This window comes from Schistocerca gregaria, chromosome 5 (genome assembly GCF_023897955.1).
Source record: "Schistocerca gregaria isolate iqSchGreg1 chromosome 5, iqSchGreg1.2, whole genome shotgun sequence".
Classification (NCBI taxonomy): Eukaryota; Metazoa; Arthropoda; class Insecta; order Orthoptera; family Acrididae; genus Schistocerca; species Schistocerca gregaria.
This window is the reverse complement of record NC_064924.1, coordinates 380,991,111-381,016,849: the sequence shown is the minus strand read 5'-3', so window position 1 is coordinate 381,016,849 and position 25,739 is coordinate 380,991,111. Positions and strand designations below refer to the sequence as shown.

Below are 25,739 nucleotides of genomic sequence, written 5' to 3'. Positions count from 1 at the left end.
AGCTGGACAGGAGCAGAAATTATTGGCGAACGAGTTAGCATAGTAAACAGAAGAATTATGTAACCTGTATTTCTCCAAGCAAACAAAGACTAAGTACAAGTAAAGCTGCAAGGAACAGAGTCCAGCTCTCAGAGTCAATAAGGAAGAGACTCAGTGTGTTAATCACGAATGTTAGTGTCGTAGCGAAGAGGCTCCAAGTGGGGCCTCTGACTGCGGCCAGTTTCCTATATTGCGGGTGCAGGCAACACTCATAGTCCAGAGCCACAGGAAGCGTGGCTCAAAAGGCATACACTGTATCCATTGGATTCCTTTCAACCTATGTCGACATGTGACGGGAACTTGTAATTCCGTCGGCAACTTCGCGACAACCATGTAGTGGTATCAGTTGCCAAAGTTGCACTTCATTGATGATTCTGCTTTCGCATTTGGACTTGATTAAGGTTTCGGTGCGACAACGATTGCTAGAGGTGCTAGGTTCACCATACCTCCAATTAGGCAATGTAAAGGCAGTCGCCTCCATGGAGAGGAACCGGAATACAGACATTATATCAGGACCAAGATCCGTATTGTCGGGAGATGCATGGATTCCCAGAGAAGTTGGTTGGTCCTGCATTAGTCAGCTGCTGGATATTATGACAGTAGCGGCAAGTCTGAGGAGGCTATGTTCTTTCTTCGTGGTGCATTTGGCTAGTGGCGAACACTGATGTCAAAGATCGACAAAACTCTTCTTTCACATTTCCTATTACCCCCTGACGTATAGTATCGACGTTCATGGCTGTTATCTCCTATGTACTCGGCCCCACATTTCTGTTTTCCAAATACTGTCATATATCTTCTCTTATTGTGTGGGGTATGAAAGAGAAAAACTCATAATGGTCTTCCACAACTTCCGTAGGGATCACGTTCGGACGCAAGTCATACCTCTCATGTGACACATTTCTGTCGCATTTCCACTAGATGAGTTCCTCTGTCGTGACATTATTTACCAGATGACACTAGTACAAATTTTCTGTGATTTTTTTTCATCAGATGTGAGAATTTGTCTGTTTCTGTCATATTCAGATACACGATGTAGCATAGGATCAAAACATTCTCGACTGTGTCGTCTTCCCATGATGCTGGAAACCCATTCCTCAATTGTTCTTCCATTAAGTGTACTTACTGATAGTTTTCGTAAGACGATTCCTTCAGTTCGATCTATAGTTTGTCTCAGCAACTAAACTTCTCTTCGCTGTTCTCGAATCATTGCTGGGTTGTGCCATCCGAGTAGAAGCATACTCACACATTTGGCAAACATTCATCTCACCCCACTAGTTATATTTGGAAGCTCTGGCGATCGGCAAGACTGATGGATACCTGCTGTACTGCTGACATATTGCTGTTTTGCGATTTAACTCTCTCTTAAATATAGGGATCTATGGAATTATGTACTGCTTATTCAAATGGTTCAAATGGCTCTAAGCACTATAGGACTTAGCATCTGAGGTCATCAGTCCCCTAGACTTAGAACTACTTAAACCTAACTATTCTAACGACATCACACACATCCATGCCCGAGGCAGGATTCGAACCTGCTACCATAGCAGCAGAACGGTCCCGGACTGAAGTGTCTAGAACCGCTCGGCCACAGCTTTTGGCGTACTGCTTATATTCTGGTTCCTGTCGGCATAAGCAACAGCTTTTATATTGTCTAGCTAGAACCACAGTGAGTCCGGCACATCCACACGTTACTTTCGCAACCATAATCGAGAACAAATCAGAAAGGATGGTCAGTAGTGAACTACAACACTTAGCACTGAAAGCACATTTATTACTTACAGCAATATACAATCAGAAGCCAATCAGCTTTCCAGGCAAAGGGTCTAGCCATTTATACAAACACCAGTCTTCCAGAAAAAGAAGCATAAGTTATATCAAGAACCTTCCAGAAACGATAAATAGCAAATAACAAGTAGCTGCTGGTGTTCAGGGTTAAATGGTCGGTCACCTGATGTGCGCCGCCAGCTACAGCTTAACATTTGCAAAAAGTACTGAAGTCTCTTTGGTCTTTGCAGGCGCTTGACATAGTTACATACGTAAAGGGATATTTTTGCATTATGTAAAATGTACGATTCCCCATTCTTATAGAACAAGTTGCTCTCACTTAAAAGTGTAACAGATATCAGACATCACCACGTAGTATTTATGGACGATAGTCGAAATAAATACTGCTGAAACCAAAGTAGTAGTAAATGATATGCATATCTAAAATTTATGTTGCTCGATATACAAACAACCAGTTCGAAACCCTTTTGCTGAAGAGTTGGCAGTGTTTCTAATACTGTGTTCTGGCATGTGCAAAAAAATGGTTTTCTATTATTTCCCTACCAATTTCTAGCCACAATAAAGACTGAAAACAGTACACTAGATCTGAATCCCCTACTATATCATCATATGAGTGTATATCCTCAACAATCATCATTCGACTAGTATTAGAACAGTTCATTTCATCCAAGTGGAATTAGGTGTAATAGAGGAGAGAATTTCATAGGAATCAGTTTAGTATTTCCGTTTGGATGTTTGTAACACAACATTTACAGTGGTTTCACATACTGTCTACAGTTATAAAGCAGATACGCAAGTGATGGCGGAAGCCAACACTTGTCTATCACTTGTCTATCTGTTAGTATGCTCCAATCAGCTTTACTGTTGTTACTACATTGTGGCAGTCAAGGGCTTCAACAAAGCAGCAAAGCTTGTAATTAGTTATAAGTTACCACACTAATGCTCTGTTCCTTGTTTTTCTCGCCTAGGAATCAAGATGGCCCTCTACTTCGATTCATGGGCGACTGAGATGTTGGCCATCCTGTCAACGCTTTTCATGATAATGTATGTAACATTTAAAATCAATTACACGTACTGGAAGAAGAAAGGTCTGCCATATCTGGAGCCGTCTTTCCCGCTGGGAAATGGCTGGAACGCAATACTAATGAGGAAATGCCCAGGCGAGGATATGAAAGACGTGTATTTTGAAACAGAAGGCAAAGCAGTCGTCGGTATTTACTCATTAAATAATCCTCTTCTCGTTGTGCGGGATCCAGAAATGATCAAAATGATCATGGTGAGGGATTTCAACTACTTTCCTGACCGGGGCATCTACGTAGACGAGGAGACAGATCACCTGTCGGCGCACCTCTTCTTCCTGGGAGGAACCAAGTGGAAGGGTCTGCGCCAGCAGCTGACGCCCACGTTCACGTCGGGAAAAATGCGCGCCATGTTCGGCATAGTGCGCGACTGTGCTCGTATTATGGTGGACATCATACCCTCGGGCAGAGATGTGGAAGTCCGGGAGCTGATCGCCCGCTACTCTACTGACGTCATCGCTTCCTGCGCCTTTGGCATCGACGTCGACAGTCAGCACAACCCCGAGGCGGAGTTCCGGCAGTGGGGGCGGCGCTTCTTCCAGACATCCCTGCGCTCTTACCTGACTCTGTCTCTGGGATTCTCTAATCCCAAGCTGCGCACCCTGCTGCCTTTACCCTTCACACCGAAGGATATCGCAGATTACTTCACGCGCGTTGTTGATGATACTGTCAAACACCGAGAGAAGACAGGCATCATCAGGAAGGACTTCATGCAGTTGATGATTCAGTTGAAGAACAATGGATATGTTGATGACAGCTTCTCAATCACTGGGAAGAAGGGTGCTGAACGTAAGTCATGGTTCTCAATAAATATGATTTTATAAAAAAAAATATTTAATTGTAAATTTAGAACCTTTTGTAGGCTGTAGACCTTAAATACGTCTGTAGTAAGACACCGTTCTTCTGCTCACATCCTCATCATTTACAAGAAAATTGTCATTTGATGATACGACATTTAATATTGTTGATTACTAAGATATCAACAGACACTCAATTTCTTCAGCTCTGATATTTTAGCACCCAATTCAGAAGTTGTTAGTTGACTGAATTTAACTGTGCATCACTTTCAGAAAAGTGGTAATAATTGTTGGGAGTAATAGCTTATAAGTTTTAATGATCGACCTGTTACTCAAGCGTAAGTAGAATGTCTTCATATTGTTGGTTGCATTACTATCGATATACCTTCATTCGTTTTAGTAGGAATGAATAGTGGCATGTAGAAATCCATTTCGAAACCTGCGTTATAATGTCTGTTCATTATTAATTATGGTATGCAATACTGCTATTTTTTCTCCAACATTTTATTCTACTTAGAGTGTTGCTTCCCTCATATAATTCGCGCTTTCTTAAATGATGTTCTACGTGTTGCCATAGATTCTGTCTTTATCTTTATTACCTTTCTTATCGTTTCTTATGTTTGAGCTTAAAATCAGAAATTTTAATAAGACATAATGAAAATGCAATAGTTACAAAAAATTTGTTGTTTTAAGCTAATTATGCAACCCAGTCAAACACACTGTTCAACTAATTACATGCGTATACTATGAAGTTAAGTGTAAGATGTCAACGGGCAGCAAATATATACAGACACATATCAACCACCATGACACACCAATTTTCAGTGCACCCACTTGCAACATGAAAATTCGAAATGATATTTCATTTAAGTAACGAGTTGTATCTAACTATTCATGGCATGAGAAATACATTTTTAACTTTGAAGAATATAGTAATTCCAAAGAACTTAATAGATAATGTCCATTTCCGAATCACTTTAGCATTGATATTTTCACTGTTTACTTGAACAATGCTTAACTTGGCTATTCTTCTTCCCAGAAATGTAGCGCCAGTGCCTATAACTCAGGCAGAGAGTAGTACAATGCATATCTACAAGTTCGTTTTGTGACTCTGTTACGATTAGAATGTTATGGAAGTCCCAATAGGACAATTATTCATCTTTAGCCAATAGGATGTCAGTATTGTCTGTAATCTTACTACTTTGCGAAAGACCAAGACGTTGAAAAATCCCATAGCTTCCTTGAACTTTACTCGTCAGTATGTCATCCATACCAGATAGAACTAAAGAGAAAATAGAGAAGATCCAAAGAATAACAGCACGTTTTGTTACAGGTTCATTTAGTATGTGCGATAGTGTCACGGGGATGTTCGGCGACCTCCTGAGGCAGACGGTGGAAGATAGGTGTTCTGCTCCACGCTTAAGTTCTGAGAATGTGCATTCATAGAAAAACCAACCAATATATTGCTCCCTCCCACGTGTATCTCGCGAAAAGGCCATGAAAATAAAATTAGAGTTTTGAGCCCACTCATTGGATTACCATCAATCGTTCTTCCCTTGAACCATACGCAACTGGAACAGGGAAAGGGAGTAGTGACGCTGCTACCAAGGATCCTCCGCCACACACCATGAAGTGGAGCGTAGATATACTCGCATATGTAAATGCAAACGTTTGTGTCAATACGAAATATCTTTCCTCACTATAAAAAATAGCTTCTACGTATTATTAGAATGGCCACGACAATTTAAAATTCCTACAGAGAAAATGCATGAAATACCAACAGAGAGAAGAATTGCCAAGGCATTCAAGAGAATATTACTGCAAATTATGGCTCTTGTACTTTTATCTTCATTACAATTGAACTATCAAAGTTGACATTTACTTTAGTTGTCAAATTAAAAATACACAATTGAGAGCATTATCGTGAAACTAGCACGCTGTATAAGATATTGCAGTTACAGGCACGTTTTCTATAATTATTGTGACTATTACAGCTCTTGATAATGCAACTGCCTTTTTTAAGGGTACATTTTCATAACTGAGTATAAAGTTTGTGAAATTCTTAGAAGCCATTTTCCCAAAGCTACTGTGATAGTTCGTAACATTAAGCTGATTTGTTTGATAGAGTAAGTAACAGCATGTTTACAAACATATTTTATTCCTGGCAGGTGGAAATAAGACTCTGACGACCAAGGAGATGGCAGCACAGGCGTGGGTGTTCTTTCTTGGTGGATTCGAGACCTCTTCCACCACCGTAAGTTTCTGCCTGTACGAGCTCTCCAGACATCCGGATATCCAGAAGAAACTGCAAGAAGAAGTTGATGACGTAATGAGAAAGACCAACGGTGATGTGACGTATGATGATATAATGACCAAGATGCCATACATAGAAAAGGTGGTAAACGGTACGATGGACGGTTTTGATTTTATGTTCATACATCATAATAATTGAAGTGTGGTCTTGCTCAAATTAAAAGCCATGAAAAGAACACTAATTACTAAACACTAGGTCGAACACATATTCGTTTCATCATTATGATACCATCCGTCATAAATTTGTTATTTAATGATATCTGCGTGCAGTAGTGTTTAAAAAAAATGGTTCAAATGGCTCTGAGCACTATGGGACTCAACTTCTAAGGTCATAAGTCCCCTAGAACTTAGAACTACTTAAACCTACCTAACCTAAGGACATCACACACATCCATGCCCGAAGCAGGATTCGAACCTGCGACCGCAGCAGTCGCGCGGTTCCGGACTGAGCGCCTAGAACCGCTAGACCACCGCGGCCGGCTCAGTAGTGTTTCTTCATACTTTTATGAACATATGATATTTACAATATAAACTGTCTACACCGCAGGCAAAAATCAAGGCAATTTATAGGACCCATGAAAAATTGTGGAACAGATAAAAAGATAAATATTCTGAGAAGTAAAGAATCCGAAACTACACAAATCCTATCTTGAAACAACCTCAGATGTTATATATATTCGTTCATTTATTCAAAACTGTATTGCACTCATGTTATTAGCCACTGAGGACAGCAAGGTCTGCTTTAACAGGGCCTTAAGGATTAACTACAACATTTTGGATCTCAATTGTTTGTATAACTACTGGAAAATCTGTTATGAAATTTTATACACCGCTTTTTTTATTAATTATACAAACGCAGGCAACAGTCACTATGGATGTTAAATAGCTGGGTTTATTTCGGTATACAGATTAACAATTTATGATTTAAAAACTCTTGGCATCAATACTGTATAGATGCAGTAGATGCTAACAGAACAAGGTCAAAGTGTATGTAGATATGTTATGAGGAGCACCAGTTTTAGTTTCTCTCACAAGCATAACGGATTTTACGTCCATTACAAACGCGCTGAAAGCTGGTGATGAGTAGTATTATATTCTCCCGTAGGCTTATGTTCCATTCTCTTTCATGTAATAGTGCACTAATCACTTAGGACTATCAAACTTTCATTCTGTTCATATATTTTATCGGTTCCATCGTTTCACATATATTCACCCTATTTACCCACAGGGTTGGTGGGTTTCTTTTTCAGAAAGAATAATTCGGACATTATGTAGATCATGAAATCCTACTCTGTTACCTACAATGCTGTTCATACTGATGCAAACGCCTGTACGAGCATGCTGATCGTAGACCAGGTAGCTTAGGAATTAATGAATGATATACTTCTTTTGATGCATTAGGACCATTACGTTTATACATTTTGTTTGATTTATTTTCAGATTGCAAATTAACTATGATCGATAAGGGGAGAATTAAAACTTCACACAGAGTGCCACTGTAGAATACTTATTAAAACACTTCTATTAACATCTTTCCCCCGTTTTTTTTTTCCAGAAACCCTTCGAATGTATCCACCCGTTACAGTTCTGAATCGCGAGGTGGCGCAGGATTATAAGCTGCCAGGATATGACTGTGTCTTGGAAAAAGGAACTAAGGTGATTATTCCAGTCATGGGACTGCATTATGACAGGAAGTACTTTCGAAATCCAGAGGAATTCGACCCGGAGCACTTTTCCGAGGAGCAGAAAGCATCCAGGCATCCCTACAGCTATCTGCCTTTTGGCGAAGGGCCACGCATATGCATCGGTGAGTCACTCCACCACTTACCTTTATTATCAGTTTTACACAAAAATTTATGAAAATATCTTATAAAATAAAAATAAAAATAAACAATTGATACCGATTAACTAAATGAAATTGAGTCACGTACTATGAGAAAATCAATGGTGATAAACTATGTCAAATGGAATGACGTGAAATAGCATCAGAGAAATCCATTCAGAAATTCTAAACAGCAAATGTAGACTGTGTAGTGACCAAAATTGAACCTCATTGGTATGTGTTGAAATATGTCGTTCATTTGTTCCGGATTTATGTAAAAAATAATATAGTTAATGACATTTATTCATCTGATAGTACACTACAGTTTCTTTCATTTATTTGTTAAAAAGTTTGTTTCCTGATAGAATCACGTATATTCACAAACTAGCTTCAACAACAGCAAACTATCATCAACTGATCAACAAACAACGTTGTAGTCTAATATTATCCACATCAAGGTTTGGAGGTAGCGGTTGTGAGAACAATAGTTATCGTTAGCATATAACACACTAATGTGAGGAATGTTTTCCACAGACAAGCATTTTTTGAGTCTAGGTCCCATCATCTGGCTGCTTGCGTTCAACCATATAAAGACATGCACCCAAAGCACAAACTAGTCATGGAATGCAATAAAAGAAGTCCATGTCTTACTTTGAAGTATGCAACATTTGAATCTCTGTTTTTCTTTATCATACTACCGGCCGTTCATCAAAATGCCCTTTTTCTGTAGTGGTAACACCGATCGCATCTACTAAACGTCACACCAGCTGCCTTCCCATATACTGAGCTCTTGTGTGAACAAGTAGACGGTTTCAAATGACTGCAGCAAGTCACGAACCTTTTCGTTGCTCCAAGAGACATCACAGGGGACATGGGAAAAAAGCTTGCCAATAGTTCTCTCGCCAAACTGCTCACGTATATCTGTTACTGTCAAATTAATAAAAAAATCTATGACTTTCCTTGAGGAATCCTTTATCGCTCTCTCCCGTTTGTGCATTAAGTATATTATCAAATATATCTCAGTGATTCCTTTCTTCCATTCGTGCACCACTAGCAGAGCCTTTTCAATGTCTTTTAGGTTGTTTCCTGTCTTCTATACATTTGTAGCTGCTGCAGATTTTTAAGTAAGACGAGCATTTTATGTTCAGATATCTGTATTTTACTTTATTTCTTGGCTACTTTGTGCTTTAAGTGTGTGTATTTGAAAGACTGAACGGAGCTAGCCAGATGCTGGAAGCTTGACTCCCGAAACACATAGCTGTGGGTAACATCACTCACATTTGTGTGTTGTTTGCTAAATAACAATAACGATTGTGGTCTAATAATCTCTCAGGAATGTATTGTCTCTCAGTGACAATTATTGGACATGTAAACACTGTATACTAATGCGAAAGAGATTATCCGAAACGCTTGAAGTTATTCATACAAGAACGTAAATGTTACTATGAAAACACAAGTATCAGAGATAGTTAGAAAGTGATCAGTCTGACTAAAATGTCAAAGTTTAGGAATGTCTTCATTTGTTTTATTATTTCCACAATGATCAAGTGGGATCACATTACAATTTAATAACTTTTATTTCTTCATTGAGAGTGCTCCTTAATCTTCTCCTCCAAGCCGACATTTTCATCTCTGTGTCGTCGTTGTTCTTCGCTTTTCCTTCCTTGTTAGCCTTCCAATATGCGGATCTTATTTCCAAAACAATTTTTCCTTGCTCACTCTGATACATTTATGATGTTTTTTCCATTTAGTTTCTTACTTTGTGATTCACAATATTGTTGGCTTCGCCCATGTTGACGTTTTCCTTTTCTTGCTGATGTTGTGCCTTCGTTGTTCCTCCCTTGGGAACCTAAATTGAAAATGTTTCTATCTGTTGTATGTGATACCTTAACGTTATTTCTTTCCATTTGGTTTTTTATTTATGTTATTTGTACAAGCGTTGGCTTTCTTTTCGAGAACTATAGGAATGATTGTTTTAGTAGCCTGATATCTTTCATTTCGTCGAGGTATCCCAAAATATCTATATTTTACTACCTTTTTTTAGTTAACTGTTGCAACCGCGAAACAGTGACAAATCTGTGGATAGGTTTCATCTGTCTGGTATCAAAGCCTTTAAGGATTTTTCTCTTGAATATGAACACCACGAATTGCTTCTATCTTAAGAAGGGATTATATCTATGGAATATGGTGGATAGTACATTACTTGGCAGTTCCGTCAGTTGAAAAAATTACTCATGTATGTACCAGGGCATTTCCCTGCAAACTGACGGACGGGTTCTGTTGAAATTGTCTCCGTTTCGTTCCAAAATGACCAGTGATTGTTTGGAGATAGTAAATCCAGTATTTAAGTATTCCTTATCAGTTGAAAATTAAAAGTTGCCTCTGTTAAAGTTCCAACCCTCGTATTTCAGTAGTGATAACGTACTGAGGTTTCAAGCTAAAATATCACAGGATCAAAAATATGGTAGAACATTGCAAGTGAGTTATAACTGATAACAGAAACGTGCACAGTGTTTCCACAGGTCCAACCGAAGAGATTTTGCATTTTGAGGCAGCTGAGGACCCATTAAGACATTTGTGAAGGCGAGGCTGCAGGCCACGATGCGATGCATCACACACGATTTCACAGCCTGCTCCATTGAGACCGGATCACGCATCGAGCAGGTCATTCCGGGAAATGTTTATTTATTGTACTTCTACAGTAAGTGCAAATCCCATTAACCATGCACACTACCTTGCTTGGCAGAGAAAGCCCACTTATGGTTTAGGTCGAAAGTGTCCAGTTTTTCAAAATGGCTATGAGCACTATGGGACTTAACATCTGAGGTCATCAGTCCCGTAGAACTAAGAACTACTTAAACCTAAATAACCTAAGGACATCACACACATCCATGCGCGGGGCAAGATTCGAACCTGCGACTATAGTGGTCGCGTGGTTCAAAACTGAAGTGCCTAGAAACGCTCGGCCACACCGGCCGGCTCCAGTTTTTCGATGTACACTTCCAGGTAAACGACTTTATCTTACATTTTCGACTAAGAACTATGGCTCCGTAAGTGCGAGATTGGCAGTTTTTCAAACACTTGTCTACAGCTGGTGTGAGCTCTCCATCGAATTATAAAAAACGTTTTCTTTGGATGTGGGAAAGAAGAAAGAAGGAAAATTTCAGAATAAAAACTGTTTTTTTTGCGGAATTATTTAATGCTGATGACATGATTCTTTGACATTAATAGTTTTGGAATCAGGATTGTGTTTATTCTGAAATAAATCGACACCAGCTACTGTAGCGCCCTGCCACAATGGAATGGAATAAGGAAGGTAGATTAGGATTAACGTTCCGTCGAAGATAAGGTCATCAGATGACATGGTCAGATTGGGGAAAGGAAGGAAAGGATAGGGAAATCGCCAATATTCTTTTCAATTGGACCATCTATGCATTTGCCTGATGCATTTTAGCAATACTGCGGAAACCATAAGTCTGTAGGGTCAGAGGGCGATATGGACCACTGCTATTGTGAATGCTAATCTTGTATTTTATCAGTACCTCGCTCGGTATGTATGTTTGGAGACTTGTGGAGTCTGGTACTTAAGACTGCATCTACTTTTCCCCTATTGGGGAAACTGCCCTCCGAGAAGATTTCACCAGCTCTGAATTCTTGTTTCGAGGGCCAGGATGTTGCTGAGAGCCCATAGTGTAAGACATGCATCTGTTTCAGTGGTGAGCTGGTTTACCTCATGCCGTTGCCTGATGCTAGGCTACCTTGGTGCCCTAACTGACTGAATGTGGGGCACTGATCACAAAATTGCCGAGCAAATCTGCCATATATACACGTCGCACAGACCTAGGAGGGTCTTGTCTTTGACTGCTGCCGACACCGAGATATACCTCACATCAGCTGACGGGCTGGTTTGGGCCACAAAGCGTCAGTACATGAAGTCTGTGCGTTTACTAGGTGCTGGTTTACGTACCGCTGCTAGACTCGATGATTAGGGGCTCGAGCCGGAGTCACCTCGAGAAGACCACCTTCAGACTGACTTCGTCCAGTCTCTGGGCGTCGCCAGCGGGCTTTATGGGTCTTAGGGTCGGAACGTGCGCTCCAGCGCGCCTGGCACCTGACCCACTGCCAGAGCTGCTGACTGCTGCAGATACACCTCACGCCATCCTCTGGACAGCGAGGGCGCTGACACGGAGACCTGCTCGCGGCAGCCTGGTTGGCCAGCAACCACGCGCTGGCGCAGCCAAACACGCCGCCTTTTGTTCCACTGAGGCAGACTCTACTGTCCGGGATCAGTGCACGCATTCGATTGGCTGTTTTCAGCAGCTGTTCGAGAATCTTGGTGAACAAAATGTATTTCCACCCAAGCTGTACTGATTCCTCGACATCCGAGTTAGGAAACCCATCGTCCTGCATCCTGACTTAAAATACGACCATCCTCGCAGTTAGTAGGGTTTTGCACCACCATCCCATAACAGCTCTGTAATGAGATCCATTCCTTCTTTAACAATCGTGGCTTCGTTTTTCAAACAGTTGCTTCAGAGACTTGAGTAATAGTCATCGATTGCTTTTTTATCCTCTGTAAGCTAATCAACAAGAAGCCACCATTTTCTATCCTGAAAAGTCAGTTTATCTAATAGGGGTGTTGTATGAGGGTCACTCCAAACGAAATGAACATTATTTTTTTAAAATCCATCTTTTATTCTACATGTTTGAAAGTTTTACAGTGTTTATATACATCCATTAGGAGCAATATTTTAATTTCTCCTCATAATTTCCATCCCCGTCAACTGCCATACGCCATCTTGTAACCAGCGCCTGTATGCCCGCACGGTAAAATTCTGTACTAACCTGTTGCAGCCACTGTTTGGCAGCGTACACAAGGGAGTCATCATCTTCAAACCTTGTTCCACGAAGAGAGCCTTTCAGTGTCCCAAGGAGATGATAGTCAAATGGAGCCAAATCAGGACTGTATGGCGGTTGCTTCAGTGTTGTCTATCCGAGTTTTCTGATCGCTTCCATGGTTTTCTGACTGGCATGCAGTCGTGCACTGTCGTGCAACAGCAAAATATCCTGCTTTTGTCGATGTGGTCGAACACGATTCAGTCGAGCTTGAAGTTTCTTCAGTGTCGTCACATATGCATCAGAATTTATGGTGGTTCCACTTGACATGATGTACACAAACAAGAGTTGTTCGGAATCGAAAAACACCGTAGCCACAACTTTTCCAGCAGGAGGTGTGGTTTTGAATTTTTTTTTTCTTGAGTGAATTTCCATCGATTCCCTCTTCGTCGCTGGTGAAAATTTAGGAGCCTTTTTTCATCACCTGTCAGAATTCTACCAAGAAATTCATCTCCACCATTCTAGTACTGTTCCAAAAGTTCATAGCATACATTTTTTTTTGTTTGTTTCTTTGTGAGCCACTGTCAACATCCTGGGAACCCACCTGGCATAAACCTTTTTTAACGCCAACACTTTCAGTATTCTGCAAACACTTCCTTCCCCTATCCCAACGTAGCCTGACAATTCGTTCACTGTGATGCGTCTGTCAGCAGTCACCAATTCGTTACGTTTCTGCACGTTGTCTGGAGTGTGTGCAGTACGAGGCCTGCCACTGTGAGGACAATCCTCAATATTGCCTTGCCCGCTTTCATCACGTAACCTGCTCGCCCACCGACTAACTGTACTGCGATCGACAGCAGCATCTCCATACACCTTTTTCAACCTCTTGTGGATGTTTGCCACTGTCTCGGTTTCACAGCACAGGAATTCTGTGACTTCACGTTCCCTCTGACGAACGTCAAGTGTAGCAGCCATCTTGAAGACATGTTGTGACGGCACCACTCACGCGAACAAGCTGAGCTAAGTTTGCAAACAAACGGGAAGAATGTATCTACACACTGTAAAACTTTCAAACATGCAGTATGAAAACTGCATTTTTACAAAAATATTGTGCATTTCGGACTGACCCTCGTATAACTTACGCTACACTATTTTTCTGGAAGCCGGTTGGTTTTATTTAGAATTACAATACAGCACATTACTTACCACTCTTTTAGCTCCAAACGCTATTTTTCAACATAATCTACGTTCAATACGAGGGCCTCATGCCACCTTACGAAGCCAGCTTCGAAATCAACGTCTTCCTGCATCAGTAAGCGCCCCATCATCAACATTCTGCTTCCCGCAGAGTGCATCCATGATTGGGCAGACAGATGTAAGCAACACATCACTGCCCGCCCACGGGCTTGCTTGGACCAGCCGGCAGGCTAAAGCCGTCAGCACACGGACCATTCATCCGAACGTTGAGCGTTGAGCGTGCCGAGTTTCTGACGTCATAGCATGGAATAGCACGTTCGGGAGTCTTTCCGAACGTGCATAGAAATATCTGACATGTCAAATGTTCTGAGAGTGCGTCTGAGCGTTGACCAATGAGATGACGTAACGCCACCTACGTCACACTCATGCCGTCTCCCTTCAGTACAGACTTGTGATGTGCCATAATGGCATTAATTTCAAGCTCATATGTATATATGCTGTTTCTGAGCACCAGAAAATTCAGAATCACTCGAAAACCTGTTGTTAACTGTGCGATTCGTTCCAATAAAATAACGAGAAACATCATATTCATGGCAAAAGAATTATTGTAACTTGCGTATTATGAGAGTTGGCTATTTGAAGGCAGCGACACACGGAAGTCACTAAAACGCATTGTTCTTAGTACAATTTGTTACAATTAAATTTCAATTAGTAACATATCTACCATAAGGTTTTCTGAAATGGTAACATACTTTGATTACTTACATTGTGTGTGTTGATGGTTTAGCGATGCCGGTACGGTAGCACAGAGTGTTCGGACAGAGAGCCAGCTGCCCTCTCTAATAAAAAAACTGAGTTAATGGATCAACAGTGAACTAAAACGGGTGTCTTTCGAAGTCCGCCTAGAGCAGATACCACGAACGAAAACAAACAAAATGAGATTTTTAAAAAAGCGTAATGAGAAGCATTACTGTCTTATGTTGATTTGGTAGTTTAGGGGGAGGTTCGCGTCTTGACATTACTAAACTTTATGTCCTAACATTCACGTTTTTGTTAGGTTCTGATACTATATTTGTGGTGTCACCGCCAGACACCACACTTGCTAGGTGGTAGCCTTTAAATCGGCCGCTGTCCGTTAGTATACGTCGGACCCGCGTGTCGCCACTATCAATGATTGCAGACCGAGCGCCGCTACACGGCAGGTCTAGAGAGACCTCCTGACACTCGCCCCAGTTGTACAGCCGACTTTGCCAGCGATGGTTCACTGACATCTACGCTCTCATTTGCCGAGACGATAGTTAGCATAGCCTTCAGCTACGTTATTTGCTACGACCTAGCAAGGCGCCAGTATCCGTACTATTGATATTGTGAATCATGTACCATAAAGAGCGACGTTCTCCATGAATGGATTAAAGTATTCCACCAGCTACGTCCGTTATTCTCAATTCTAATTCCCTTGTCATGCTCCAGACCTCACGCCAGCCTGCGTGAGCTAAAACGCGTGCATTTTAGTTATACGGGTTAGCTCTCCTGCCAACCACAACAATATTATTAGTTTAATATAAGTATATACTATAATATTTGATGTTGTGTAAATATAAGTTCACTTTTTTTTGAGGGGTGGCTTTGTTCGATTGGCTTAATCTACAGGACAGCTTGCGCTTCTTGTATAAAGATATTTTGCTCCTTTTTCTTTTACGCTTCGTAATTCACATTTTGCAAAGATTCTGCTACAGGGTAGGAACAGTGATTAAGTATGACTGACTTTGGGGTGTGACTAAAATGTGGGAATGATGAAATAATGTTTATCTTATGCAGATAAGTATTCCAAATTTGTACCGCACTGTTTGTAATGGAACTTTTATATGTCTCTGTCCTTATTGACTGAACATGGTACTTTCCTTTTCGTGGACGAAGGGGGAAATATGCGTTTTAATAGAGCTAACGTGGGAATTTTGCGCGCGCCCGTTGAGTAAACTGTGATTCAGGAACTAGAAACATCGCTCAACTACCGCTGGAGTGCGTTGCGATCGCGTGTACCACGTTGGGGCCCACGTACCGTATGGTCAAGTCGCATCATTCCTGAGCATTCAGCAGCAAGTTGAACGCTAACGTTCGACTGCACGGTTCGTGTGCCGACGGCTTAAGCTCCTCACGTGACGCGAGCACTGGGCCACTGAGCTCGCCGCAGCCCACAGCACTGGGTGGGCGGGGCCGCCTACAGATATACATCCCGCGCTGCCTATAACCTCTGCCACTCTAGGTGTGTTGTCAACTGCTCTCACTGAGGGATTTCCTATATACGAGGCGTGTTTCTTAAGTAAGTACCGTTTTGAATATAAAAATAGACGTGCTAAGATATCTCAATAACTTTATTTTTGCATGAAGGCCTATACCTTAATCTACGCACTGACGCCATTGCAGTCTGATTCTTCCTTCTTTACGGTTGTGTACTGAGTGTTTAAGATGCCTCCCATAGTCGTGAGCCCTGCCGACTGTGAAGTACGGGGTGTTATACGATTTCTTAGTGCTAAAGGCCCAAAAACGATCGATGTTCATCGTGAGAACTGTGCAGTTTACGGAGAAAACATTATGAGTGATGAAGTTGGGTGAGAGCATTTAAAGATGGCCGCACAAATGTGCATGATGAACAGCGTGAAACGTCCGCTTAGAAAAATTTATGAATTACTGTGCTGGTAAACCCCTTACGTTATTTGCTTTTCAAACAGCTGAGCAGAACTGAACGTACTCAGACATTTCGCTCTCTACTTATCCTGATCAACACTAAACTGACACACAATATTTTTAGCGCAACACATTCTGACTTTCAAAAACCCCTACAAAACAATGGCCCTGACTATCAATCACCTATACCTTTCATGAATCACTTTCCTCACAAAAATCTTCATTGCTCGAACTACTGCAATACAGCGAGCGCCACTGCTGCCAGATAAATAAAAGATTCTAACTACTGAAGGCACTAACTACTGAGAGGTGTACTTAGCAAATGGCCGACTGGAGTGGCCGTGCTGTTCTAGGCGCTACAGTCTGGAGCCGAGCGATAGCTCCGGTCGCGGGTTCGAATCCTGCCTCTGTGTGTGATGTGCTTAGGTTAGTTAGGTTTAATTAGTTCTAAGTTCCAGGTGACTGATGACCTCAGAAGTTAAGTCGCATAGTGCTCAGAGCCATTTGAACCTTTTGAACTTAGCAAATGAAAGATTTTTATACAGAACAATGTATTTACTTTAATAGTGTTCAAAAGTCATTATATATATATATATATATATATATATATATATATATATATATATATATATATGTCAGTTCATGACATCCAGTCTTACAAATTTACTGTCTCTGATGGACTCACGTCCAGATCATCCGCTCTCAAAGCTCCGCCATCTCTCTCCCCACATTCACCACTGCTGGCGGCTCACCTCCAACTGCGCAACGCCACGCGCTGTTCATATACAACTGCCCAACACTACAATGGCGAATATTCCAACGACGCCAACCAGCCACAGACTGCACACAACACAACCAGTGATTTTCATACAGAGCGATAGGTGACGTTACCAACATAAAAACCTTAACACCTACATACAATCGGAGTGGGCGTCCTTCAGTCATTAATGAAAGTTTGGTGCAGGAAGTGGACAATAAGGTGAGAGAAAACAGATTCTTTACGATTTTGTCCTTATGGGAATACTTTCCTAATGTTTCTCGTAGTGTCCTGTATGGCATTGTGACCGAGAACTTGAATTCCCGAAAATTGTGCGCCCGTTGGGTACCGAAAATGTTGACGGATGTGCACAAAATCAAACGTTTAGACAGTGCACTGACTTCCCTTGAGTAGTACCACAACGACGGTGATGATTTCTTAAGCCAAATTGTTACGGGCGATGAAACATGTATGGCCTACCTCACACCAGAATCAAAGCAACAGTCCATGGAAGTTGAGCAAGGACATCGTTTTGTTGCAAGACAGTGCCCGTCCGCATGTCGCGAATCAGACCAAAGATTTCATCACACCTTTTCGATGGCAAACTCTAGATCATCCTCCGTACAGCCCCGATCTTGCGCCCAGTGACTACCATCTGTTCCTGCACTTGAAGAAACACGTGCGCGGTCAACATCTTCAAGACGAAGTCGAAGTCAAAACACTGGTTATGCGGTGGTTAACAAGCCAGACGGCAGACTTCTATGAGGAGGGTACTCAAAAACTGGTACAACGTTACGACAGGTGCCTCAATATTGACGGAAATTATGTAGAAAAGTAGAATTAGGTGCAGGCTTACATGTAAAATTAAAATTGTTGAGATATCTTAGCACGTCTTTTTTTAATTTCCAAACGGTACTTACTTAAAAAACACGCCTCGTACTTTCAAAAACGTTTAGCACGGAACTGATGCACGATTCATACGTGATAAATAATCAACAACATACTCGAAGAAATTTTTTGAAATCCTATTTGCTGCTAAAACATACACACTTAGTTGCTAATACATCAGATTAGATATTCTTGTTTACACTTTGAATATCGTCATTTTAAGCAGTACGATGGACTGTATTCGTACAGATCTGTCAGCCCTTATGCATCCAAATTCTATTTCGGCACATCCAGAACCGAATTCAAAAATGGTTCAAATGGCTCTGAGCACTATGGGACTTAACATCTGAGGTCATCAGTCCCCTAGAACTTAAATGTACTTAAACCGAACTAACCTAAGGACATCACACACATACCATGCCCGAGGCAGGATTCGAACCAGCGAACGTAGCGGTCGCTCCCTTCCTGAAGCGCCTTCGGCCGGCGAACAGAATTCGAAAATCAGCTGACTAAAATAATGATACGCGCTGAAACTGGCAGTACTTGAAGCTGCTCAGAAGCAGCGTTGTTTCTTCTGTTCTGTCAAACAAATAAAGAAAAATAAGAAAAAAACCTCTGAGTGTTGATGCGACTGCACAAAGGAGGGACGGTACCGAATATCTAATTTTCCTGAGAAGCGGATTACTGTCGTATCAAACCATTTTGTTTCGTACGGAAGAAAAACGGAGTATGGCATTACGCCGGGTCCACAGCACCATTTCACGTCAACAGATTATTCAAATAAAGCGTCTTCGTGTTAAACGATTGTCATTGCACTAACTTCAAAATATGACGACTTGGGATGCGATGAAACTGCCAATATACAATAACCAACAACCTGATTAGAGAGAATGTGAAACAAAACGTGGTGTGAAAAACATATTTACTACATATTCCATTATTCATTTTCTCTGTTGTTCCTATGAAGAAAGAGAAAAACATTGACATCGACCGGGTCCAAAAGTAACCGTCGTGCACTTAGAATGAAACCTGCAGAACTCAAACTTGTCTCTGATGTACTGCTGGATGGCTGTACGGACAAATTATTTTCTGGCGATCTTCTGGAGAGTCGGAAACATTTGCCCATTTACAATTCTGGTTTAAGCACCTTTGTAATTCATCTGTGGAAGTCTGAATTATTTTCCAGCACTGCAAGGCTTCACCAAAGATGCTTTCAGATTCTACCTGGACTGTTTGACAAAAACTTTACGTATATTTGGCTACTCTTCATTTGAGAGAATATCTGAGAGGCAGAATTTAATTTTGTTTAGTAGACGGCGCTTTATGGGGAAGCATCCTTTCGTGATTGGTCACCCCAAATTATTGATGTTGTAGCTATTGAATGGTATTATTAGCCTCTCCCGTGAAGCAGGCATCATTTTCAGATGTCGAAGCCGATCGGTCTTAGGCGCTGCAGTCATGGACTGTGCGGCTGGTCCCGGCGGAGGTTCGATTCCTCCCTCGGGCATGGGTGTGTGTGTTTGTCCTTAGGATAATTTAGGTTAAGTAGTGTGTAAGCTTAGGGACTGATGACCTTAGCAGTTAAGTCCCATAAGATTCACACATATTTGAACATTTTTTCAGATGTCGTAATTGTGCCAACAGGAAATTACCTTTCGTGGTGCTGCTTCCTGTAGATAATTTTTCAGGAGGACTCACAAGATTTGTTTCAGAGGCTTCTCCATCCTGAGGTTCTTCACTTCAATGATTCAGAGGACCACTTTCAATGGCAACAGGAGATGTAGTGAGAGGATTTTCATCTTCCATTTCTTTAGATGTCTCCTTGAAGGGATGTAAGAAATATCCTTACTTTACTACTCTTGGAATAATTTACGTGCTAATCTATACCAGTTTAATAAAAAAACCCACAGCGTACATACCGTCAGAACGGAAATCAGTTTGTCCATCAAAGTGATGTCAGTTCCTTCTACTCTCCCTGTTTCTCGTTTCTCAGAGACCTTTTTACACAGTATAGAATACTGTCTTTTCACCGACTCAAGCATGGTCAATCCTGTGTTCCAGCGAGTATCGTTCGATGCTCCATTGTTCTCTCACAGGGTATGGACAAGTTTCTCCGCTGCAGTCAGAACAAAATAAAGTTGTGGGCAGTTGGATGGCATATACCGCACACTAAACGCATTTCTTAGCATTCTGTTCAGTATGTGAAAGGGAAAATTCAGTGCAGAATATCTCCGAAGAAAAGCGGTAATGTTGGCATCTTGGTCAGTTGTAAAAGATACATTTTTGAGACTATTCTCGTGAATACTAAGCGAGATAAATCGTCTCAACAATTCCTTTATAATGTCTTCAAGCGCCGTAGGCTTGTCTGGAAACCGTGTCATACGCAAGAAGTATGTTCTGAGGTCCCAATTAACAAAATAAGAAACTGTACGAGTCAGGTAATGATCTCTCCTTGTGCTACGTGTCACGTATCTCTGGTCGCCTGGAATTCTCCTCCATCCTCGTAATAAATTATTCAGGCTCAATTTTCTTTCAAAGGTTTTTCGCTTTTTTTGTGATTTGTCGTGAGACAGTTATGGGATGAGGCATAGTAGGTTTTGCGGATACTTTTCTATAAGTCGCTGCAGTATCGATCAATCTCTGAGTCAGATCTGAAACTGCTTCACCCCGAGTAGCTTCTCCTGGACACAAAGTCACGCATTTATCAGTAAATTTGTCCTAAGCAGATTTGGGAAGGCGTTTTCTGTCAATGCATGACACTTGTTTGTTAGACACACGCGAATTCCAGGTGACAGTTTAGTATGCAAGTAAAGTTCACTGTACTCGAAACACCAAAGGTAGTTAACACTGTTGCCATCACCATCTGATATAGAATTAAACACTGACCAAATTGAAGTTCTGAGAGTTGGATCAGGTTCTATGATTCTGTACTCACGAGCCGCTAGTTTTTGTTTTATGGCGTGCGCTCAGAGGCGTCCTCTCACGGTTCGCGCGGTTCCCACCGTCGGAGGTTCAAATGGTTCAAATGGCTCTGAGCACTATGGGACTTAACTTCTGAGGTCATCAATCCCCTAGAACTTAGAACTACTGAAACCCTACTAACCTAAGGACATCAGACACATCCATGCCCGAGGCAGGATTCGAACCTGCGACCGTAGCGATCGCGCGGTTCCAGACTGTAGCGCCTAGAACTTCTCGGCCACTCGGCCGGCGTCGGAGGTTCGAGTCGTCCCTCAGGCATGGGTGTTTGTGCTGTCCTTAGCGTAAGTTAGTTTAAGTTACATTAAGTAGTGCGTAAGTCTAGGGACCGGTGGCCTTATCAGTTTGGTCCCATATAAGCTCACCACATTTTTGTTTTGTTTTATTTCTAGCTTTCTTAACATATTTACCGTCCTCTTTCAACCACTTGGTATTTCCGGACTCATCATCTGTACAGCAATAAAAACATAAAAGATTGTTATACCATCACTTTTATTTACAAAAAAAGGAGAAAATATTTTAGGAAAACGATTTCCTAGAATTTGTTAACGATTCGCGGGATATTTATTTGCCTCTATCGCAATACGATTGCTACTAATTGTGTTGTAACAGCTGAGTCCACAGACGCCACAGCGCTGTACAACTGCCACCATACTGGTTAGAATATTAAAAAATGTTTAAACGGTTTGTATAAAAACGGCCGAGGTGGTTAGTGTCATTACGGAAAGTAGCCGATGTTAGGAAAGACGGTAACGAACAAGGAAGCATTATGTTGCAAATTAAAGAATGGTAGTGTTTTACATAAAAAAGTTGTATGTTTCTTCGTATTAAACTCCAAGAACACAAAGATCGCCATACGTAGGAAAAGGAAGGTAGTCTCTCTCTAGTAACGATCTAGATTGAATACATTACTGGCCATTAAAATTGCTACACAAAGAAGAAATGCAGATGATAAACGTGTATTCATTGGACAAATATTTTATACTAGAACTGACATGTGATTACATTTTCACGCAAGTTGGGTCCATAGGTCTTGAGAAATCAGTACCTAGAACAACCACCTCTGGCCGTAATAACAGCCTCGATACGCCTGGCCATTCAGTCAGACAGAGCTTGGATGGCGTGTACAGGTACAGCTGACCATGCAGCTTCAACATGATACCACAGTTCATCAAGAGCAGTGACTGGCGTATTGTGAAGCAAGTTGCTCGCCGACCATTGACCAGACGTTTTCATTCGCTGAAGGATCTGGAGAATGTGCTGCCCAGGGCAGCAGTCGAACATTTTCTGTATCCAGAAAGGCCTACAACATGCAGTCGTGCATTATGCTGCTGAAATGTAGGCTTTCGCAGGGATCGAATGAAGGGTAGAGCCACGGGTCGTAACACATCTGAAATGTAAGGTCCACTGTTCAAAGTACCGTCAGTGTGAACAAGAGGTGGCCGAGACGTGTAACCAATGGCACCCCATATCATCACGCCGGGTGATACGCCAGTATGGCGATGACGAAACACGTTTTCAATACACGTTCACCGCGATGTCGCCAAACACAGTTGCGACCATCATGATGCTGTTAAAAGAACCCGGATTCATCCGAAAAAATTACGTTTGGCCATTCGTGCACCCAGGTTCGTCGTTGAGTTCACCATCGCAGGCGCTCCTGTCTGTGATGCAGCGTCAAGGGTAACCGCAGTCTTGGTCTCCGAGCTGATAGTCCATAATGCTGCTAATGTCGTCGAACTGTTCGTGCAGATGGTTGTTGCCTTGCAAACGTCCCCATCTGTCGACTCAGGGATCGAGACGTGGCTGCACGATCCGTCATCTCGACTGCTAGTGATACGAGGCCGTTAGGATCCCACCAATTCCATATTCTGCTAACAGTCACTGGATCTCGACCAACGCGAGAAGCAATGTCGCGATACGATAAACCGCAATCGCGATAGGCTACAATCCGACCTTTATCAAAGTCGGAAACGTGATGGTACGTATTTCTCCTCCTTACATGAGGCATCACAACAACGTTTCACCAGGCAACGCCGACCAATTGCTGTTTGTGTATGAGAAATCGGTTGGAAACTTTCCTCATGTCAGCACGTTGTAGGTGTCGCCACCGGCGCCAGCCTTGTGTGAACGCTCTGGAAAGCTAATCATTTGCATATCACAGCATCCTGTCGGTTAAATTTCGCGTCTATAGCACGTCATCTTAGTGGTGTAGCAGTTTTAATGGCCCGTAGTGTATAAATATACAGGGTGAGTCACTAACTATTGCCTCCTAGAATAACTCCGAAAGAATGATAGTAGCTGAAAAGTTTGTGTGACAAACGTTGCATGGGACAACGGGGGCCATAATCTGTCGTTGGTTTTTTTGCTGCTAGGTGGGGTCGCGTCATAGATATGAAGGTCAACTTTGTTTTTTTCAGATGGGATGCTGTAGTTCGGTACTTATTTTCTGATAGCGGCTACAGAGACGAATCCAGTGATGTGTAACAGTAAGGTCTTTGAAGAGCAATGAAGGTCACAAAGGTGGCATGAACGTCCATTTACATAAGGTGTTCGAAGTGATGACCATTGGTATCAATGCAGTGCTGCAATCTTATTAGTTAAGAGATGACAAACTTTTCTTTTTCGTGTGATAATATTACAGGTTTAGAGGTTTCGGATTTTTCAATTTGGCTGTACTGTGAAACCATGCTTCTTACAGAATTCTGTGATTCTAGTTTAACGGGAGATGATCTATAGGTTCTGACGAGTAACCTTTAGGTTTTGATGAGCGAGTTTATCAAAATATGTGTTGTAAATGGCCGCATCTTTTGATTGCATCAACACAGAAGCTTCAATTTTCACAGCGCCGAGGGACCTTAGACCTTAATATGTGAGAAGTTTCAATTTGACACGTTTACCACTTCCTAACGAAAAGACTTTCTAACAGTCCGAGAGACAGACGAACGACGGAGTAATCCAATAAGGATTGAGTTCTATCGTTTGTCATACGGAACCCTAAAAATTAATGAAATGCCATTGGTACTCATAAGGTTAAACTATGGAAAGGTATTCGTATGTACCTTCTGTATTTGAATGATGTAAATTTTGAGCTGTGGGTCATACAGTGCGATCTAAAAGTCGAGCACAAGATAACAAATGTGTCTGTAAATAGGAGCTGCATTGCAGTCGTTCGATGAGTAACCGCAAGATAACACGACAGATATTACCGGCAAAACACGACTATACTAACGTAACGGGGTAGAAGACCCATTATGTCTATAGTATTTTTAAGCAATTTGCTTGTTAAAATGTAGTTTCCCAGGAGCAGCTACACGTAGTTGCATTGTTGAATAGTTATTCGTATTCGTAGGTAATGTCAAGATGCCACAGTGCCCAAAAAATCCCGTTTATCAGCAACAACAGTATAGAAAGGGACATCAAACAAAGAACAGCAGTGGAAATGAGACGCTCAGCTCAAAATCAATATCAGCAAACACGAAGATGGGAATATATAACTCAGAGATATGGCCAGCAGTCATTTAAGATTCAGAAACCTTGGGCATTACCAAACAAAAAAAAGAAAAAATGACTGCTGTTTCAAACAAGAGTAATGAGGAAGATATAGCGACCATTATTCGAAAAAGCAGAACGGAGAAGAAAGAAGAATGAGGGAATATTCCTTTTGATGCAACAACCAACGTACTACAGAAGCTGAAGAGCAAAAGAATCCAGTGGTCAGACTATGTAGCCCGTATGCCAGCCGAAAGATGGGTGACGAAAGCACTTGTGGGAAAACTAAACTCTAGACGCCCCATACGACGACCAAGGCGGCGTATCACTGACTACTGAAGACCCCAAGAATAATCGAGCACAACACAGAAACGAGCGGAGGCAGTTAGTGAAAGCAGTACATGGTCTGAAGGGCCTGTGACCACTGGATATGTATGTATGTATGCTTCATGAAAACATCGTGAACTGTCAGGGGTATTGCAGTTTGGTGTTTCGTATCGAGTCGTCGAATAACGGTCCCTCTTTTCTTTGGAACATAAACAGTGATGCGTACTAAGACATCATTACAAAGCCTGCTCCCCCCCCCCCCCCCCCCCCCCCCACACACACACACAACCTGAAGGAACTAAAGATTAACGTAACAACGGAGCTTAACAATCAGTGTCAGTGTGCTCCTGAAAGTTGTAATAAACATAGTAAAAGAATATTTGTGAATTCGTTACTGAACAGAGAAACGATTCTGAGCATACTTTATAAACAATGTGTGTGAAGTTATGAAATAAAATACATATTTTAAGCGCACATATACACTTAATTAACTGTTGATGTGAGTTGCAATTTATAATCCTTGTGTCAACTACATTCGGTAGGTCGCTACAGTAAACTTTAAGAGCATCACGCAAATTGAACGTCATTTCGACCATTTCAGTTAGCTATATTTAGCATAAATTACGAGTTCGATCTTATAACCAGTTTGTGTTTGAGTAATTTCTCTGAAGTGATTACTAAGGTTATGTTTCGTTTAATTCCTTGCTGATGTAATCAAGAGTACTTTTCCACTGACTGACGCC

The 25,739-nt window shown here is 41.6% G+C and overlaps 1 protein-coding gene across 1 annotated transcript in view; it reads left to right on the top strand.

The window, feature by feature from the left end:
• The window catches only part of LOC126271906 (cytochrome P450 6k1-like), a 32,913-nt gene that overhangs the window by 5,572 nt on the left and 1,602 nt on the right, over window positions 1-25,739 (top strand). The window contains exons 2-4 of the mRNA XM_049974295.1: window positions 2,793-3,692; window positions 5,869-6,105; window positions 7,569-7,820. Coding sequence (XP_049830252.1) covers window positions 2,801-3,692; window positions 5,869-6,105; window positions 7,569-7,820 — 1,381 coding nt within the window. The 5' untranslated portion in view covers window positions 2,793-2,800. The remainder of the gene's footprint in view (window positions 1-2,792; window positions 3,693-5,868; window positions 6,106-7,568; window positions 7,821-25,739) is intronic.